At 45.6% G+C, this 20,111-nt stretch overlaps 2 protein-coding genes across 3 annotated transcripts; one reads left to right on the top strand and one right to left on the bottom strand.

The window, feature by feature from the left end:
• Positions 1 to 219: 219 nt before the first annotated feature.
• Positions 220 to 5,954, top strand: tarbp2 (TAR (HIV) RNA binding protein 2). The gene is made up of 7 exons (XM_086149723.1): positions 220 to 520; positions 2,472 to 2,780; positions 3,145 to 3,214; positions 3,339 to 3,456; positions 3,571 to 3,698; positions 4,204 to 4,399; positions 5,240 to 5,954. Exons 1-7 carry the CDS (start codon positions 468 to 470, stop codon positions 5,395 to 5,397), a joined length of 1,032 nt encoding a protein of 343 aa, XP_086005849.1. The 5' UTR covers positions 220 to 467; the 3' UTR covers positions 5,398 to 5,954.
• Positions 5,955 to 6,715: 761 nt separating this feature from the next.
• tespa1 (thymocyte expressed, positive selection associated 1) lies at positions 6,716 to 17,279 on the bottom strand. Of its 2 annotated transcripts, none has more exons than XM_086149719.1 (11): positions 17,152 to 17,279; positions 14,999 to 15,212; positions 14,848 to 14,890; positions 13,416 to 13,459; positions 12,929 to 12,982; positions 12,025 to 12,064; positions 11,857 to 11,946; positions 9,884 to 10,092; positions 7,803 to 8,480; positions 7,480 to 7,570; positions 6,716 to 7,375 (listed from the first exon to the last, which is right to left on the bottom strand). In XM_086149719.1, exons 2-11 carry the CDS (start codon positions 15,141 to 15,143, stop codon positions 7,372 to 7,374), a joined length of 1,398 nt encoding a protein of 465 aa, XP_086005845.1. In that variant the 5' UTR covers positions 15,144 to 15,212; positions 17,152 to 17,279; the 3' UTR covers positions 6,716 to 7,371. The 2 variants fall into 2 exon arrangements, with proteins under 2 accessions (XP_086005845.1, XP_086005844.1); XM_086149718.1 differs by having other exon boundaries at positions 9,884 to 10,095; positions 17,152 to 17,277.
• Positions 17,280 to 20,111: the final 2,832 nt, after the last annotated feature.

Genomic DNA, 20,111 nt, shown 5'->3' with positions numbered 1-20,111 from the left:
TTGAAACTAGTTTAGTTTGTGTCAACGCAAAACAACGTTTCTGTTGTTTTTTTTTTAAACATAAAACAACGTCCGCGCCTCCGCGTCGACGTGATGACGTCGTTAAACGTCCGGGTCGCGTTTAACCAATCAGCCGCAACCCTGGAAATCGATTTCGGCCAATGGGAGCTCGGGGATGAGCGAACGGACGCCGTACGTCATAAGTGTGCTGCGGGCGAGCGCGGATCCACGGCCCGGTCCAGCCCCCTCCCGCCGCGTCCAGAGCAGTCGGAGCGGACGGAACTCGGCGCTCTTCACATGTCTCTTCCCCGTTGTTCGTCCGCGAAAGCACCGTCTAATGAAAGCTGTTTCCGGCGGGGGGGGGGGGACGGCGGATTTTTTTTTTATTTTGTTTTATGTTATTTTCCCTTTTTTATTCCCCCCCCATACGAAATCGACCGACCGGCTCCGTCTGCGTGAGATAGGGAATGAACGACGAGACAGCATCGGACAGCTGGAAGAGAAACTCCGGGTGCTCCAGGTAGACGCTGTCGTCGGCACGGAGCCTTGTTTTCACGCATTTTGTTTGATTTCCAGCTTTGTTTCTCACTAAAATGCGGGGGGTACTATTTCATCCCGTAGCTAGCTCGACGAAACGTTTTTTCTCGGTTAGCCCAAAACAGCTAGCATCCCTGTTTGCGTTGAAACACCATCCTCTGCTGTGCTAACTCCAAAATAGGACGAATGACAAGAAAATTAGCATTTATATCAGCTTCTAGCCAAACGGTTCAGTTAATAAACTCATGTTGGTGTCTTAGAAGCAGCCCTCCATCAGAAGTATTTCCTGTAATTACTCAAAAACGTTATCGTCGTCCTCCGTTATAGTGATGTGGGAGTCGTGAACGAATCGTTCAAAACAACAATTTTAATGACTCACGATTCCTCGTCTGATGACTCGCTCCTGCGAGCCTGTTCACTGCAATTAAGGTGCCAGACAATATGTAAAATACTGTCCTCACTGTGTTTGTGTAATTATATTAAGTTAATAACTGTATTAGCCCTGTGGGAAGAGCATCATTTTTGTTTCAACTCATGTCCCCCCTTTGGCTTTTTCAATATGAGCTGAAGAAACACACTACGCCCCCCTTTTTTAACAACATGAACGATTCCCTCAGTAACTCGAATCACTAGGTATCTCAGAGCAGTCTATCTGGTCAGAAACAAGATTCAAAACGTTCCTTGTCATATGTACAGTGTGGAAATGTGTTTCCCCCTTCTACTGAAATTCTTACTTTACAAACACGTCTGCCGCGGAGGGCGTCATGTTGTGTAAGAAAAGAGAGGAAAGGGGGAAGGAGAGGGGGAAAAGCCACTCCCAAACTAGTCTCCTGTAGAGGAGCGCAGTGTGGGATTAGGAAAAAAAAGCCTCAGCACATTAGAAACAAAGTAATACAGTACAAATAAGACATTACAACAGTACTGAAGATTTACACGTGTAGGTGGGGGGTGGCCAGGTGTTGCAGCACAGACACTGGAGGCCATGCATGCTGCCTAACAGGTGTTCGCACTGGCCTCCTTATTGTCAAAGAAGGAAAGGGAAAGAGAGGGGGAGGGAGCCAAGAAGGTGTTGAATTGAGAGGGTGTCTGCATTATGTGTCTTCGTGTGCATGTATAAGTGAGCCCACGGACTTCAGTCTCCATTCAGTCCCTCCCAATTGCCTGCTGCCCGACAGTGATGCAGAAGACGCGGCCGTTGCCGTGGAGACGATTTCGGAGGGTTCTGATTCAGAGACAAAGTTCGCAGGTTGAGGGGTATGGAGGCGGTTGGGCATCTTTTCTGCGTAACATCAACGTCAACTTCTCCCAAGTTGGCATCCGTCCTCAAAACGTCCATCCTGTCTTCAACAGTGCTTGCTTATCATTTGAATCGGAGTGTTGACAGCCTTGCACATTACATCAAAATTTTGCGATAAATCAGGAAACCGCTAGCTCCAAACAGCAGCATACCTCCGGTTATGTAGGATGTCTTTAGTGTCCTCCACGGAATGGATCGACAGGCACACGATCCTCCACTTCCCCAGGAGTCCATCGTGTATCTGGCTATAAACGCTCCGTCCGCGTACGAGGACTCACTTTTACCCTGTCCACACGTGAAGAAAATTTGGTCAATTACATTGAGAGACCAGTTGATGAATTCCAAACAAGGTGACTGACTCAGTGACTCAATCAATACCAAAACACTATTCTCTTTGGTGGCTTGTTTTAAATCTTTAACTGTAAAAAGAATCAAGTTAGCGCATTAAAAATGAGGGGGAGTCCTCCTTCGAATGACCTCAGGCATGTGACAGCCCCATCTTAATTTACTGACATGAATGTACTGAGAAAATTGTGTTGTTTTCCTAAATGATGTGCTGGGATTCTTTCCACCATTTTGGAGAATCACCAGCGACTCACTGAACTGCGTGTTGTTGTGCTTTTCTTGTCCTACTCAGTATTGAGCAAATGCTGGCTGTGAATCCCGGAAAGACGCCGATCAGTCTGCTGCAGGAGTATGGAACGCGGATAGGCAAGACCCCAGTTTATGACCTGCTGAAGGCAGAGGGACAGGCCCACCAGCCCAACTTCACGTTCCGCGTCTCCGTCGGAGAGATCAGCTGCACCGGCCAGGGGCCCAGCAAGAAGGCAGCCAAGCACAAAGCAGCGGAGGCTGCTCTGAAGATGCTCAAAGGGGGCCTGGGGGGTCCTGCCGGAGTTGGAGTAGACTGCTTCACTGGGGTCGACGTGCCGACCGATGGAGACGGGTCAGTTTTTAAATTTTTCTCAACGTTGATGTTGCTAGAGGAAACAGATTTAGCTCCACATTCCAGTCTAGCAGCAGTTATCTGTCAGTACAGTGTCTTAGTTTCCTGTTATCACATACGATTGTCCTTTATTAGGCCCACCATGGGGCGGAAACCCAAATATAATCATAGTAATGATAAGCAGCAAGTGAAGAAGCAGCATGTACATCAGGAATTTTAAACTGAAGTGCCAAAAATATCAGCAGACATGCATCTTTGTTGACATAAACAGCGAATGATCTATGTTGGTGAAGTAAAGAAAGGTGCGTGCAGGTCGTTTACAGTTCACATCTCCATGTCTTTTGTCTTCTCACCATCCATGCAGCTCCCAGCCAGAGATGAAGACCTCTGGCAGCTCGCAGCAGTCTGAGTGTAACCCAGTGGGAGCTCTGCAGGTGATGAGGCAGAGCTTGAAGGGCCGGGACGAATGTCCAAACGCATGTATTCCTGCTGCCGATTCGCTGTTCTGTCCCATCGCAGCGGCGCTCAAGGCTTCCCTCTTTTCTGCCGCCCTTGCAGGAGCTGGTGGTGCAGAAAGGGTGGCGTCTGCCGGAGTACACGGTAACACAGGAGTCCGGGCCGGCTCATCGCAAGGAGTTCACCATGACCTGCAGGGTGGAGAGATTCATGGAAATTGGTAGAGCACATCTCGTCGGTTCCTCTCCCGGAGAGGGAGAGGGACGAGTTTTATCTCTGTTTAAGTGTCTAAATGTGATGGTGGCAGGACCGGTGATTTCCCATCTCTGCCCAGGCAGCGGCACGTCCAAGAAGCTGGCCAAGAGGAACGCGGCGGCCAAGATGTTATCGCGCATCCACGACGTCCCCGTGGACCTGAGGACCAGCAACGACGCCGACGCAGAAGACGACACATTTGCCATGGTGAGCTGTCGATAGTCGCTGTGGAAAATCCCGCATCGGGATCGCTCTTGTAGAACCCTGATTGATTTGTTCCCAGGTCCTGAAAGCCGATCGAAGCATGAGCGACGCTGAAATGTCAGATCTTATCTGTTGAAGTAGAAGGTGAAGATTGATAAAATGCTCTCAGCTGCAATGAAAAGTGAGCAAATAAGGGCTACTAAAGCTACGCTAGAATGCGGTCAGATTCCCACTTTTCTGCGTGGAGTCTTCCCTCGGATGCTTGGGGTTCCTCCCCCTGTGCAAACACATGCAGGAGGTTCTTTGGAGGCCCTACATTGTGAGAGGGTGAATGGTTGTATGTCTCCATGTGACATATGAATGAGTGAGTGAACAGTAATTAAACACGTCTTTGGTCCAAAGAGCTGCTAGCAAGTGAGGAGGATCTGCTGGTATTTGAAGAACAAAGCAGACAAATGGAAGGTAAATAAATTGACCATCCGGTGCCGTCATTCCGCCTCCCTTCCAGCACACGGGAAGCCGGGCAGAGTCTGGGAAGAGCAAAGGCTTCAGCTGCACGTGGGACTCTCTGCGGAACTCGGCCGGCGAGAAAATCCTGCAGCTCCGCAGCAGTCCGCTGGGCACGCCGTTCGACTCCAACTTCTGCTCGCTGCTCAGCGACCTCTCCGCCGAGCAGTGCTTCGACGTCAGCTATCTGGACCTGGGTGAGTTGACGCGCCAGCAGTAGCGGCGTTCCCAAGAAAAGCTGCCTTCCAAGAGCCAATCGGGAGTTTGCGGCGTAATTCAAATGTAAATGAACGCGTGATCAAACTTCACACTAACTTCTCCATGGAGACAGACTCCATTTTACTAAACCTTAGAATGAAATACGGAGGAACCTTGACTTACGTGCGCATCAACTTACGAGATTTCCAAGATCTGAGCTGCGTCAGTGGATTTTATCTTTGTGATTCGAGCTCAGATCAGAGTTCAGAGCGAGCGGGATGAGCATTTGACACCGATATGTCGGTCACTGTCCATAAAGTAGCGTTAAAAAAAAAAACGACAGACGCACCTGTAAATACTCCTGTGAAAATCATCAAAAAACACAAGCGAAGTATGCGTGGTGGGAAGAGACGGAGAAGGAGTGAGATACGGTGAGGAAGAGTATCGTCTGTGAGAAGGCAGGAGACATGGATGGGGCATTCGGTGCAGTGGACGAGACGTCGAAAGAGTCGTTCACAGCCGGTTGGGGACGGTTTGATGGTTTTAAAAAGAGGAGCCCTCCATCAATATATGGCAGTTTAGACATAAAGTGTAGAAAAGTGTGCGAGCTACATTGTAGCATTAAGTGTGTAGCCAGTAAGTTAAGGTAAGCGATTGAGGACCAAATGAAAGCTCCTCTCCCCATCTCACGTTGAACCAAGTAAAGTCGTAAGTCAAGATTTTCCCCTAATAGCCTAATTGGGGACAAAAAAAAGACGTTTCCCGAGTCTGCCGTATGACGGTATGTCCGACCGGACCGGATCATCTTCTTAACGGGTTGTTGTTCCTGCTCGTTCCAGAAGAACGCAGTCTCAGCGGTCTGTGTCAGTGTCTGGTGGAGCTTTCCACGCAGCCCGTCACCGTGTGCCACGGCTTCGCGACCAGCGCCGACGCCGCCCGGGCCAATGCGGCGCACAATGCCCTGCAGTACCTCAAAATCATGGCGGGGGGGAAGTGACGGCCGGCCGCCACCGCCGTGGTTAACTTCCTGCACACGGACTGCGACGTCGCGCAGCTGCTAAAGGCCGTCGTGAGTTCCATCACCTGAATTACCTCAACCCTTCGAAATGAAGACTTGTTTGTTTTTACCGTCCCCGAATCGACCCCGCGAGCCCCGAATATTTTTATCGATAAAGCCTCCGCACTTCTTAGCGCTGTACCTAGAAATACAACATCTAGCCAGAGCTGAAGCAGCCCTTTCACGGGGGAGGAGGAACTTCCGGCCTGGCTGCTCACAGGTGGAGAGACAAGGACTCTCGGCTAAATCCCGGTTTTTACCTCTGAAATTAATAGTCGTTACAAACAACGGGTCTTTAAATATACATTTTATCGTCTAAATGATGTTCAATTAGATCATATTAATCCCTTTTTTTTTTTTCTAAAATGTGAATGAATTTTGCTGGATGCTCTCAGAGTGTCCGATTTTAACCCCCCCTTCCCTTCAAGTTGCTGTGAAATGTCCGTGATTACAAAAATAAAGAGTTAAAAATCGCCCGGTGAAACACCTGACATGAATACTTCCCATGATGTGTCTTCTGTCTCTGTTTTCTTTCTCCTGTCCAGGGTTCATTAGTTAGATGAGTCTCTATAACCTAGCAGTTAGCGCTTCCTCCTCACAGCGAGAAGGTCCTGGGTTGGATTCACACGTGGGGGGGGTTCTGTGTGGAATGCCCATGTTCTCCCCGTGTCTGGATGGGGTTCCTCAGGGTTCTTCAGGTTCCCCCCACAGTACAGAAATATACAGGAGATTCATTGGCGACACTGAATTCTCCAGGTGTGGGAATGAGAGAATGAATGGATGGATCTCTGTTTATGACCTGAATGATGTATGTCTATGACGTGTTTTTATATAACTTGAAGGAGAGAGTCCGCGTTATGTGCCTCTACGACATGAATAAGAGGGTGAATGGTTGCATGTTTATATGACATGTTTGTGAGCGTTGTTTCGCTATAACTTGAATGAAAGAGTCAATGTTATGTGTCTGCATGCAGGTGAATGAGAGCCAGAATGGTTGTATGTCTACATGAGGGTTTACTGAGAGTGAATGTCATGTCTCAAGGATGTGTGAAAATAAATGATTAAGTGCCTCCGTTTGACGTGTAAATGAGAGGGTGAATGGCTGTAGGTCTCTACGGTGTGAGTGAGACACTCAATTTTTGCTTGTCTTATGCATAAATGAGAGGATGAACAGTTTTGTGTCTGTGTGACATGAGTGAGAGTGAATGGTTGCATGTTTCTGATGTGTGAATGAGTGAATGTCGTGTGTCTTAAAAAGTACGAGTGCAAATGCTTTATTTCAATATGACATGTGAGTGACAGAGCGAATGAGGTCACAGTTGATGTTTCGTGGCATGACCGCGGAGAAGTAACCCCTGTTCAAATCAAAATGTTCAGCCCTTCATCTTCAACGCACTCATGAGAACATGAAAATAAAATATTGACTTCTAACCAGAACTAATGAGATCCCGGGCGAAAATAAATTTGATGGATGTTCTTCTGATAACGTTGGTGGTTTTGATCCAGAGACCTCTTCGGCAGGGAATGGGTTTGTTTGACTTTGCGGTTCCAGGTTCTAAGTGGGTTCTTAACCAGTGCCAACTGTCCTCGGTTGGAGGGACGTGTTCTTCACTTCACCTCCTACTTTGTTTCTGGAGCGTGAGCAGGTGCCTTCAAAAAAACCTGTGTTTCTCCATGAGTTCTCTGCTTGAAAAGAGTCCACATTTTATTTTGAACATTAATTCAGAAGCACCACAGAATTGATGCTTTACTTTGAAGTCTTCCAGAAGAATCCAACCTCCAACCCTTCCATCGAGGCTTTCATTCCTTCTGGAAGTTCAGCCCATTGTCAGGGAAGCAGATGTTCCTTCACATGGGCTATCAGTCCTGGTTCTTTCAGCCGGAGTTCTTCAACCATGTACCTCCTGCACGCCGTCACCTGGGAGAAGAAAAGTCCCCCTTTAGTTTTCTTTAGAACCTTCACTTAGTATTTTAGGTTCTCATAATGTTGACGGAGAACATCGGAACAGATAGACATTCTACCTTTGCACAGCTGGTTGATGGGAACCAGCGAAGTTCTCGTTCTCGCAGCCTCTGGTTGACCGGAATCGGATTCGCCGGCACTCTGCACCTGCTGCAGTACACAGATGATTAGATGATTGATCTGTGAGGGTCAGACAACTAAGGTAGAACCCTAAGCAAATGAACATGGACAGAACCCAGTTGGGAGAACCTTGAGAGAACACACAGGGAGACTCCAAGGAGAGCATTGAGAACCCAGGCAGGAGAACGTTGAGAGAACCCCATTGAGAGTATGTCGAGAGAACACTCATTGAGACCCCCAAGGAGAACATGAAGAACCAAACCTTGCTGCGGGGCGACAACAGGTCCTTTCGGTCCTGCCGTCGGCCAATGGTCACCTTTGGGCCGAGAGCTGAGATTCCATGTAACCATAGGAACGGGCTCGGGATAATCTGCTGAGTCACCCCCCTGCAGGCGCGAGTCCAAATCTTGGTTTAGCGCAAGTTGGCGGCGGTCCATCCCGGTCTTGCTTCCCGCCAATAATGGTGAGGCTCCAAGTGACACGCTGGGGTTCCCATCACCATTTTGTCCAGTGTCTCCAATCTTTGTAACCTTCTTGAAAGCTCCTTCGGTGTCTGTTCTCTCATCGCCGCAAGCTGAGCCTGACTCTGTTGCCGCTTTCGCCAGGCAGCCCTCGGCGCCATTAGTACTGCTCAGCACTGCCTCAACCACATCCGGGAGGGTGGACCTCCTCCTTGGCGAGGGCTGGGGCGAGTTGGAGTCCGACCCCCGCGGCGACCCCGTATAGAGGCACATTTTTGACACAGTGTCCTTCAGCCGCTCAACGGGGGAGCGCGGCTCGGCTTGGGTGTTCCTGAAGCGCTCCATCCGGTCCACCGGCGAGGAGGTGAGCGTGAACTCGGGTGCGGCTAGCTTCTGGAGCGGTGTGCGGGACACGTGCGAGTACAGGGAGTACAGGGCGTTGGCCATCGCTGTCAGCGCTTCCACCTGCTTGAAACGACCTGTCCGGATGACAAGCATACAAGTTATCAGATCCTTTTTGGTGCCATAATCCAAGCTTACAACTGGGTGCAGACAGAGGAATTATGGTATTGTATGAGGAAGTCTGGAATGGCAGAGAAGTATGTTAGACTGGTGCAGGACATGTATGCAAGCTGTGAGGCAGTGCTGAGGTGTGCTGTAGGTGTGACAGAGGAGTTGAAGGTTGAGATGGGACATCAGGGATCAGCTCTTAGCCCCTTCTTGTTTGCAAGGGTGAAAGACTGGCAGTGAGGAGGTTAGACAGCAATCTCCATGAACCAGTGTTTGCAGATGGCATTGGGATCTAGTGAGAGAACAGGGGACAGGTGAAGGAAAATCTAGAGAGGTGGAGGTACGCTCTGGAAAGGAGAGGAAGCCTCAGCAAGACAGAATATACATTATATGAGCAAAAGTATTGGCTCACCCATCCAAATAATCATAATCAGCTGTTCCAATCACTTCCAAGGCCACAGGTGTATAAAATCAAGCACCCGGGCATGCAGACCGTTTTTACAAACATTTGTGAAAGAATGGGTCACTCTCAGGAGCTCCTTGAATTCTAGTGTGGAACTGTTAGAGGATGCCACCTGTGCAATAAATCCAGTCGTGAAATGTCCTCGTTCCTAAATATTCCACAGTCAACTGACAGCTCGATTATAAGAACAGGGAAGTGTTTAGGAACAACAGCAAGTCAGCCACAAAGGGGTAGGACACGTAACCTGACAGTGGGGTCAGCGGATGCTGAGGTGCGTAGGGTGAAGAGGTTGCCAACTTTCTTCACTTCATCTCCACAAGCAGTGGAGAAAAAGAAAGTGGAGGGTTTTAAGTGATCAGTGTCAACAGTCCAGAGCAATGGAGAATGTGGAAGAGGTGAAGAGACGGGTTCAAGCAGGTTGGAACTGGAGGAGAAAAGTATCAGGCATGATGTTTGATCAAAACATATCAGGCAGAATGGAAGGAAAGGTGTAGAGGACAGGGGGCGAACCAGCTATGCTGTATGGTCTGGAGGCCGTGGCACTGGAGGGAAGATAGGAAGCAGAGATGGAGTTAGCAAAGATGACGATGTTAAGGTTTTCAGTTTGGGGTGACGAGGATGGACAGGATCAGGAATGAGTCCATCAGAGGGACAGCAGATGTTATATTTTTCGGAGAGAAGGTCGAAGAAGCAAGACTGCGTTGGTTGGGTCATGTACAGAGGAGGGACGGTGAATATATTGGTAGACGGATGCTGAGGTCTGAGCTGCCAAGCAGGAGGTCTAGAGGAGGGCCAAAGAGAAGATCTGTGGATTCAGTGAAAGAGAACATGGAGTGAGAGAAGAGATGTTAGATGGAGGAGGTTGATTTGCTGTAGCCTTAAGGAAAAGACGCCCGCCGTTGATCTTACTGGCAATGGACAGACGAGGATCTTCCTCTCGGATCCGCCGCAACTGCGCGTCCAGGAATAGACGAAAGTTGATGCCTTGAGCCTGCGAGGGGAAGTTGAAGAAGCGCAGCGGGATGCGTACGGCGGGTTGCGGCTCCTCCCGGCCGAAACCCAGCTCGTACAGGGTCTCCTCGGCGTCCTCTGTGCGCAGCTGCAGCACCTCGCACACACTGCTCCTCACACACACACACACACACACACACACACACACACACACAATGATCCTGTCATAAACCAGACTTAAGGTGGTCACCTCCTGCATAACACTGTAATCCCTGCAAACTGGGCGGTGCCACCGGAAGGCGTCAGGGTATGCTCTGCAGCGGTATGCTCAACCAACAGAAGGAACTGAGGAAGGCAACATGGCGCTAGTACAACCAGGAAGAATTCTCTGTCCACATGCCGCCACGGCGTCACCTCATTCTGGGTATTTAAATAATCACCAGCTCCTCCATGGCCACCATGTTTTTTTATTAGTAGCTCCCTGACAGAACAGTTCTAGAAATTAGCCTCGTCCTCCATGGGTACCTCTTATTTCTGCATTCCTGCAGTTGGCAAGACACCATGGAAGGGACCATAGTGTGCACCTCAAGCGCAGCAAGAGGAAGATGACATGAACAACGTAGAGGCGGAAGCTTCCACAGCGTTCATGTTCTCCATGGTGGGAATAAGAACTGTGGATTATCAGATGGGTGGAAGAGTTTTATCCTCTCCTTGCACCACGAAGAACACATGACTCATTCAAAGATGGCGATCCAGAAGAAGTGACTGGTAACGGGCAGGGCTGATTAGCTTATTAGCCAACTTGGACTCATTTAAGAATGGCAGTCCATAAAAAGTGCCTGGTAAGTGGGCGGGGTTTATGAGATCCACAAGCACCCTGCCTCAAAGTAGAAGCTTAGATGGTTCTAGAAACTTAAGGCTTACGGTCCGCTGTCCCCGTGTTGTCCAACTGCAGAGAAGGAACGGACTGCTTCTTGAGAGGCTTCCAAGAACTGCGAGAAGTTCCTCCAGCATGAACGGGTCCATTCTCTGAAAGTGAACTCTGCACTGTCCTCTAGTGGACGTACTGGCGATGAAGCGCACGCATTGAAAGTAGAGTGTTCTCACCCTTTTTGCGAGTGACGTTCCAAGAGACGTGATAATTTTGATGGTATTTGCAGATATGTTAACCCTCAACGAACCGCACTCAACCCTTTACTAACTGTTATTAACCCAACATTGACTGAAGTATTACTGTCGTATTTCGCTTCCCACACTCTTATACGGTACGCTAATCACTTTTGGATAATTGTAACGTACAATAAACATTGAAACACAACACAAAATTTACAGTCATTAAGTAAATTAAGAATCATAAAAATGTAAAAGTAATTATTTATGGAAATAAATCACATTTTATATTTTTAATAAATCATTTTATAGGGTACTCACCATTGGAAATAATTTGCTGCGCCGATACTTGAATGATGATGAATTTGCTTTGCTACACGGCCAAAGCAATTTCAATTTTTACAATTAATTCCCCACCCCCCTCCAAAAAAAAAAACTACAAACAAAAAAAACTAAGAAATTAATGTTTGTATGTATATAGTTCTGAGATGGCTATTTGGTAGAGTGGTCACTTCTGATTTCCAACTACTGGTACTTTGGATCTTTGGTGACTGAATTGCACTTTTTGGGAGTCGCTTTGGATAACAGCGTCTGCCAAATGACTAATTTAATTTAATGTAATAAATCGTGAGAACCGAATTACAAAAAAAATCCGCAAAGTAGCGAGGGCACGAAAGCCCAACGGCAAAGTAGCCAAGGTCCACTGCATCACGGCAGTAACATAAGCATGAATGAGCCTTAAGACAGTCCCAAATCCACGGGTGTGTTTATATTTATCTATATATTTCTATCTCCTTTTGGGACGGCGAGGCCATCGTCACCTTGTGCTTTTGGACTCTGAGGACAGGAAGCTGGAACTCAGACTGCGGTCGGCGCTCAGGGACGGCGGGCGCAGCTTGGGACACGGCGTCCTGTCGGGAGCAGCCGGACGTCAGCGCTCGAGCGAAGACAGTTAAATCGCGGCGGCCATGTTTGTAGTCCCAGCTCACCCTACTCCCGTTGACGCCGTCCCAGATCTCAGCGTCGACGCTGGAGAAGAAATAAATAGTTGTAGGTGAGTCTTGGCGTTCCTCTCCGTCCAAACAGGGTGTGAACTAACCCTTTCATGATGTCATGGGTTTTTTTTTGGTTTTTTTTCATTAGTCCACATTCATGTCCGATCATTACGCTGATGCGCTAGTGATGGAGCGCGGCACTGACGCCCGGTGGCTGAGTGTGGCAGCGCAGCTCGATTTCGCCCAGAGGTCCAACATCCTGCTTGGCTTATTTACTTATTATCGTTATTACTATACATTTGAAAAATCACCATTCGGCTGAAGGTCGTAGGTATAGATGTACTTATCAGAGCTTGAAGGCCAAACAACATTTTGCCAGCAACACTCAAACTCGTAAAGTAGTCATTTTTACGTTTTCGGGCTCATCCATATTTACAAATGTTTATATGGAGTGCAAAAATATAAAGGGAACACTTAAACAACACAATGTAATTCAAAGTGTTCCCTTTATTTTTTTTTTAGAAAAATATATCATTTGACTCCAATCATAAATCTTTTTTACTACTGTAGAATTAAACACGAATGTGGATTAATTGGTTGGATTGATTCATCTAAATGTATCCACTATGATTAATCTGATTTAGAAAATATAATCATATATAGATATACATAATTACATATGTGTGTGTGTGTGTGTGTGTGTGTGTGTGTGTATATATATATGTGTACACATACGTAACTATATATATATATATAGTTCTGGCATATGTATATATGTATGTATATATTCTGATGGATAAGAGGGTGAAGTAAAGCTGTAAGATTGTGTGTGTGTGTGTGTGTGTGTGTGCCTGCAATTCCGTTAAAGTTAAAGGATGAAAAATTTGTGTTTCCTTACCGTCAGCACCGAGGCTCAGCTCATCCTCAAAACTGTTGGCTTTCTGCATGAGATCTGAAGAATGCACACACACAAACACACACACACACACTAAAACTTCATAAAAAATCATAAACATAAGTGCTTTTACTTTGAAATCCACTTGACTCTTATTATATTAACCTTATTATTACTTTATGCCATCAAAAAAAAACACGCTCTCCAATTTCACCCTGAACCCGTGTGACGAGGTTGTCGGCGGCAGACGGATCCAAGAAGGTCACATGGGACAAATCGGGGGGACATTTCACTGATCATTCGATTGATAATCCAGACAATGTCGCCTTTGTGATTGTGTGTGTGTGTGTGTGTGTATGTGTGTGTGTGTGTGTGCGGCCAAGAAATCTTGAAAAGCCTTGTCAGTCTCACGCGCAGGACTGGATTTGCACTAATTACATGTTAATAATGCTGTAATAACATAGTATTTACTATTTTGGGTCATACGTACCCAAAGCCCACTGGCCGCCGGCGTTCTCCGGCCCGGCCTCCTTCCTGCAAGACATGTGCGTGACATGAGTACAGGCCCGATGCACGTTCAAGTTCAACCCGTCCCGATCAGAAAGGGAGAGTCGCTCGGCCGCTCCGGCGCAACTTCCTCCTCGTGCGAACTCCCCGATCAAGATAAACACGGCCGATCTGATCGTCGTCGCGATTCTAGGAATTTTCCGACGCTTCGTGCTTACACGAACTAAGTTGACCTTACTTGAAAAAAAAAAAAAAAACAGCAATTGAGCGCCGCCGCCGGAGGAGGATATCAGAATTATCTGCTCGTCTTGGGTTTCCTGCGAAGAAGACGGAGCCTTTATCACAGTTTGCATGAAGGAGCTGAGGGGAAACGCTAAAATAAAAAATAAAAAGAAAAGGCTATCTGAGAGCAGCGGCCACTTTGTCATTTCGCCGTTTTGTTTTATTTCTGCAGCACCTCTAAAGCTGAAGAACAACTCCGCGCTTTTGTTTCTACTTTCCCGCTCACGTCGCAACCCAGATAGCATTTGTTTGTCCGATGCTTTCTTTTCAACCATTCATTCATTCATTCGTTCTCTTTCCCAGTTTTCCTGCGGCTTCGGGCTGCGAGGGGCGGAGCCTAACCCAGCGCTCGTTGGCTCGGAGACGGATAGAGACGTGCAACAATTCACCCTCTCATTCACACATCATTTAAAAATTCAATTCATCCTGTCACTTCCACATCACTTGGAGAGATACAACTATTCATCCTTTTGTTCGCATATTATATTCACCCTCTCATCCATACAGCGATGATTTCGGCATACAACCCTTCACCCAGTCATTCACGTGTTGTTTTGAAATTACAACTATTCACCCTTTCATTCATATATCAGATAGGGTGAACAAGGGCGGGCAATTATTTTGGCTGTTTTTGATTAATTTTTATGCACGGGCCAACTAGTTAATATTGAAAATTGCAATTGAAATATTGAAATTTTAGGGCATATTATTTCAACTTTAAAATCAATAATAATCATTTAAATGTACCGGCATTATTTTGTATGTAATCATCCATACAAAATTTAAAAAAAGGAAAAAATAAGGATTTTTTACAATTCAAACTGATTGAAAATACTTATTAAAATATTCAAAGAAAATAGTTCGGCGGGCCGGATAAAAAAGCAAAATGGGCCGTAAAACGCCCAGGTCTGATCGAGACACACTACAATTCACCCTGTCATCCGTACGTCGATCATATCGACACACAGCCCTTCAACAAATCATTCCCACGTCGCTCTTTCTTCCTCTTCACTGGAAACATAACAGCTGGTCCGAGGCGTCCGTCCCCTTCCACGAACCCCCAGACTTTCCCCCTTCAGGTCTTTGGGGTGTCTGAGCTTAAACCTGCGGCACAGCGAGGCGCGGTGACTCACCCGCAGCTCTGAAGCCAGCTCTCGATCTTCCCCGGGACGCATCCTGTGGTGGTCACAAACGCCTACTTCACTTTTGAGTCACCGCAAACGCTCAGGAAACATATGTACTGTTTTTATAAATGTCTCCAGAGCGGGTGGCGTTCACACTAACCCTCTACGAAGACGTCGTCGTCGGCCACGGAGGCCGAGCCCAGGCCGCACTCGGGCGCCCCGAGGTCCGGGCCCTGGAGCGAGGGCCACCGTCTGCAGCTGTTGATCCAGGCACGCCGCCTCACCGCTGAGGACGGGCTATCCATCGCGGTGTCCGCACAGAATCGCGTTCAGATCCGGGACCGGGAGGCCTGGGGGAGCGAGACGGTCTGCTCCTGCACAGCGGAAAGCAGGGCCTTATCAACGTTCCGCAGGGGGCACGTGCGCATGCGCACGTGTGGTAATATTCATTGTAAATGTCATGCATGCGGGACGCAAAAGAACCTCAGCTTACGGACTGAAGTCATTCTTTGACTCCGTTCGCAAACCGAATCCATTTTTCCCGTTGGAATCAATGGAAGCCCCATTGATCCGTTTTCGAGCACCAAAAACTTTTTTTAGTCGAGTATTTCTTCTATAAATTATCAAAATGTTGTGTAATGCAAATGCATACAGTACATACATGTATGTATATATAGATTTATATGTGTATTCATATAGAATCGTGTGTGTGCACATAAAAAAGTGCATGTATATAGCCATTATTATATCTATGGTTACTGCCATATATCTCTATCTATACCATATCTTTGGTTATGGAATATGTATACATATTCATGTATACATACACATTTATACGTGTGTGTGTGTGTGTGTGTGTGTGTGTGTGTGTGTGTGTGTGTGTGTGTGTTGTATAGATGTTCTATCACTGGTGATTAACATACATGCACATAAATGTGTATATTGACATGACATATATTTGACATGTATAGTCAAATATATTTGTATATAAATTGATGCACAACATTCGTAATTATACATATATATTACATAAATGCATTTTAAGCTTCATAAACATATGTGCATATACAGTAGATTTTACATATTTATATTAACATGAGTTTGTAAGTGTATATGCTCATTGTACACATGCAAAAATATGTACTTGTGGATGAATCCAATGTGTGTGTTTAATCACACACATATATATATATATAAAACGACAGTCATTGAAGAGTGATATACATGATATGTTGTACATATACAGTTGTATTCAAAATAATAGCAGTTCAACATGACTAACAATCACTGTTTTTAGTATAATCATATTGTTTCATGGTAAATAATTTAGCATTGAGTGTAGCAGAGTCAGCATCTTGGTTGCAGACCAACAAAATGAAGGTTATGGAGTGGCCGGCCCAATCCCCAGACCTGAATCCAATAGAAAACTCATGGGGTGACATCAAAAATGCTGTGTCTGAGGTAAAACCAAAAAATGCAGAGAAATTGTGGAAGGTTGTTAAATAATCCTGTGCTGGAAAACCTGTTCAGTCCATGCAACACAGATGTGAAGCAGTTCTCAAAAACAACTAATAGTACTTTAGTGATTCACAAGAATGCTGAATCTTAATGTTTTTGTTTTTTGTTTATTGAGTAAATATTTGACTTCTAATGAAAAATCCAGACACTGTAATTTTTTTGAACGGCTCAATATCATGTGTTCCTTTATTTTCTGTAAAACAATTAAAATAGGGATACTTTTTTTCTTCATGTGTTGATGTCAAATATAACGTGCAGTGTTCCCTATGAATGGAAATAACAAATATAAGGATTTTGTGCTTTACTCACATTAAAAAAAAACACTATAGCTGTTATTGCTAACTGCTGTTATTTTGAGCACAACTGTATATATTTAATAAAGATCATTTGTTTATATGCTCATAGTAAAGCCACACACACATACTGTGTATTCACATATTAGTCCATTTATGTATTGCATGTATACATATATTTATATAAAGATAATCGCTGAAGAGTGATATATCTATATATACATACGCGCACACACACATCTGTATAATGACGTATCACGGACGTGTTTTGTGCAAACAGCGGAAGCTGCACGGTGAAGAAAATAAAAAAATCAAATAAGAAATGAAAAGAAGCATCTGAGGAGGTGCGTTCAGGTGGAGACCCGCGTGGACGCGACAATGACGGCTTCCGCTTTTGAGGGATTAAAAACTCACTCTTTGTATTTATTAGTTTTTTTAAAGTCGAATAATAAGAGGCGGGAAACTTTTAGATGGGATATGGAAGAGGAAGAAGAAGTTTTACCTTCATCGTCTTTGCTTTCACTTCGGGTTTCCGGTTGGTCGTCTCGTCTGCAGGTGCTCTTCCGCTTCTGCGTCCAAGCATCCACGCGTCCACGCGTCCACGCGTCCTCCTCCCCCTCCTCCCCCCACGGCCGCTCGCCCCGGCCGCCTCGATGGCGCGCGGAGCATTGCGTGGGCGCGACAAAAATGCGGGAAGTGACTGCGCATCTCTGGTGACACGCACGGCGTAGAAAACTGCGTGGGACGCGCATCCTGCGGGGAGGGGGAGGGGTGAGGCAGGTCCGCGCACTGCCTCACCTGCAATTATTTGCAATTTGAAGTCACATTTCATGACATATGTGGTTCTCCTATAAGTACTACTAGTAGTAGTAGTACTACAACTACTAGTAATACTAGTGCTATTACTGCTACTACTACTGGTAATGATGAACTGTTGTTATTGTGTAATACCACCAATATTGTGTAATATGAGTGCAAAATCATTTTCTGGGTTTTCCCATTTCACTGCACAGTAATCTCCACTTTATTGACATTTTAACCACAAAAAAAGAAATATATGAAAAAATACACAATGTAGCATTTTAGTCAAGGAAACACCCGGGTGACAGTAAAACGTCTTTTTAATGAGCAATAGCTGTTGTTGGCCATATGAGCCTGCAATACAACTAAATGCTCCAGCTCATTTCATGGTTAAAAAAAAAACCAGAATTCATTCACCCCAAACCAGACTCCAAAATTCCAAGCAACCCCAAAATCACACAGAAAACAAGCATCAACATAAAACCCAACATTCGTGACTCACTACAATATTATATATATGTGTATATATGTATATATGTATGTATATGTGTATATGTTTGTGTGTGTATACATAAATATAAGCATACGTGTATATATTTAAAATTTATATAATATATATTAAATATGTATGTACTCGATATATAAATATAAACTATATGGCCAAAAGTATTGGCTCACCCATCCAAATAATGGGAATCAGGTGTTCCGATCACTTCCGAGGCCACAGGTGTATAAAATCAAACAGTCAGGCATGCAGACTGTTTTTTACAGACATTTGTGAAAGAATGGGTTGCTTTCAGGAGCTCAGTGACGTCCAGCATGGAACTGTGATAGGATGCCACCCGTGCAACAAATCCAGTTGTGAAATTTCTTCGCACCTAAATATTCCACAATCAACTGTCAGCTGGATTATAAGAACATGGAGGTGTTTGAGGACGACAGCAACTCAGCCACGAAGTGATAGGATACCTAAACTGACGGTCAGCGGATGCTGAGGCGCATAGTGCACAGAGGTCCCCAACTTTCTGCAGAGTCAATCGCTACAGACCTCCAAACTTCATGTGTCCTTCAGATTATCTCCAGAACAGTGCGCAGAGAGCTTCATAGAATGGGTTTCCATGGCCGAGCAGCTCCATCCAAGCCGCACATCACAGTGTGCCATGCAAAATTGTCTGAAGGTGTGAATGACATTAGGTGCAGCCCCTGTGATTGGTGGAGGTGGAGGTCACTTGTTGCTTCATACACCTCATAGCACTGCTTCCAATGGATACGGGCACTGGCTATTTACTGGAACGAAGCTGCAGCTAACCCCCACCCCTATCTAATGTGTGTGTGTGTGTGTGTGTGTGTGTGTGTGTGCGCAAGGACTGCTAGCTTTCCTTTTAAGCAAATTTACCCACTTTGATCGTAGCTTCGCTTTTGCTTTGTAAATATTTGAATTTGTTAAAACTCTCTTTTCAGGCACCCAGGCAAACATAAATGGAAGATTTATGAAATAAAGAAACAGTAATGGAAGTAATAGTCATAATTGATTATAATAACAATTTGAAAAATCCCCCAAAATCTTTGATTAAAATTCAAGAAAATTCCCCTCAAATCTATTTTTCTTGATGACGTGGATCAACGACATGTAAAGCACTTAAGCCTTTGCACTTTCTAAATAATAATAACAATAATAATAATAACTGGGTGTCTGCTCTTATTGGGGTTGGCCGTAATATGTGACAATATGTGTGTGGAAGTCCATCAGAGCGACAGCAGACACTAAATGTTCAGGAGATAAAGTCACACTGAGATGGTTTGGACGCAGACAAGTGGTGAAGATCAGGGTAGAAGGATGCTGAAGTTGGAGGACATGGAGAAGAAGACCAGAGGTTTAGAACCAGGAGGTCCAAGGATGAAGGGACAGAGGACAGGAAGTTAGTTAGCGTGAGAGGAGAGGGAGGTAGCTGATTGGCTAGGGGTCAGGTGGAGGCAGCTGATTGGCTGGGGGTCAGGTGGAGGCAGCTGATTTGCTGCGGAGACCCCTGAATTTGTGTTTATTTGTGCAAAACATACCTCATACAATCTGGGAAACCTTATATTATACATATTATATACCTTGTATCGTCAGTGTTTGCATTTCACTGCAGTTTCTCCACAGTGAATCCATCGAGGCAGATATTAATCTTATAAACAGGTCAAGGGTGTGCAGATAGAAAGAAAGTACTTCATTTCCGCTGAGGCCTGCATTCAGGTGGTTCTTTGGTTGATTTATTGAGATAAGATAGACTTTAATGATCCCTCAGCACGGAAATTCACTTGCACAGAAACATTTTAAATAGTGCAAATGGTAATAACTGATTAAAAAGTGTGCAAGTAGGGATAAAGATGCAAATTAATCGGGCTCTGTACGATATAAATAGGAGGGAAAAAAATAACTACATGATATACTCTCGTAAAAAAAACGTATTACTGTCGAATTAATTTACCTGACGATGAAGTTTTAAAAATGTGATTTAATTATTTCTCCAATTGTTTTTAAAAAGTCGGATACGAGGCCACGGCCGGAGCCCGGACGCACCACCGCTCCGACGTGATCCCTCCGCCGGCGGGGCGCGTTGGTTAGTCCCCCTGCCGCGTCTTGCCGCCGCGGAGGTTTCCCGCGGAGCCGGGCGGATG

Source organism: Fistularia commersonii, chromosome 7 (assembly GCF_037954325.1).
Source record: "Fistularia commersonii isolate RoL2024-O1a breed Wild chromosome 7, RoL_Fcom_v1.0, whole genome shotgun sequence".
Taxonomy (NCBI): Eukaryota; Metazoa; Chordata; class Actinopteri; order Syngnathiformes; family Fistulariidae; genus Fistularia; species Fistularia commersonii.
The sequence above is the reverse complement of the archived record's forward strand: the minus strand, read 5'-3'. Positions and strand labels throughout refer to the sequence as shown.

Bases quoted from the DNA above. Each gene is read 5' to 3' on its own strand.
- tespa1 (XM_086149718.1), bottom strand. From the start codon at position 15,143: ATGGATAGCCCGTCCTCAGCGGTGAGGCGGCGTGCCTGGATCAACAGC. The intron at 13,460-14,847 runs GTGAGTCACCGC...CATGTCTTGCAG, and splicing joins AGCTGGCTTCAGAGCTGCGG to GAAGGAGGCCGGGCCGGAGA. The intron at 12,065-12,928 runs GTAAGGAAACAC...TTTCTTCTCCAG, and splicing joins GCTGAGCCTCGGTGCTGACG to CGTCGACGCTGAGATCTGGG.
- tarbp2 (XM_086149723.1), top strand. From the start codon at position 468: ATGAACGACGAGACAGCATCGGACAGCTGGAAGAGAAACTCCGGGTGC. The intron at 3,215-3,338 runs GTGATGAGGCAG...CCGCCCTTGCAG, and splicing joins ACCCAGTGGGAGCTCTGCAG to GAGCTGGTGGTGCAGAAAGG. The intron at 3,457-3,570 runs GTAGAGCACATC...ATCTCTGCCCAG, and splicing joins GGAGAGATTCATGGAAATTG to GCAGCGGCACGTCCAAGAAG.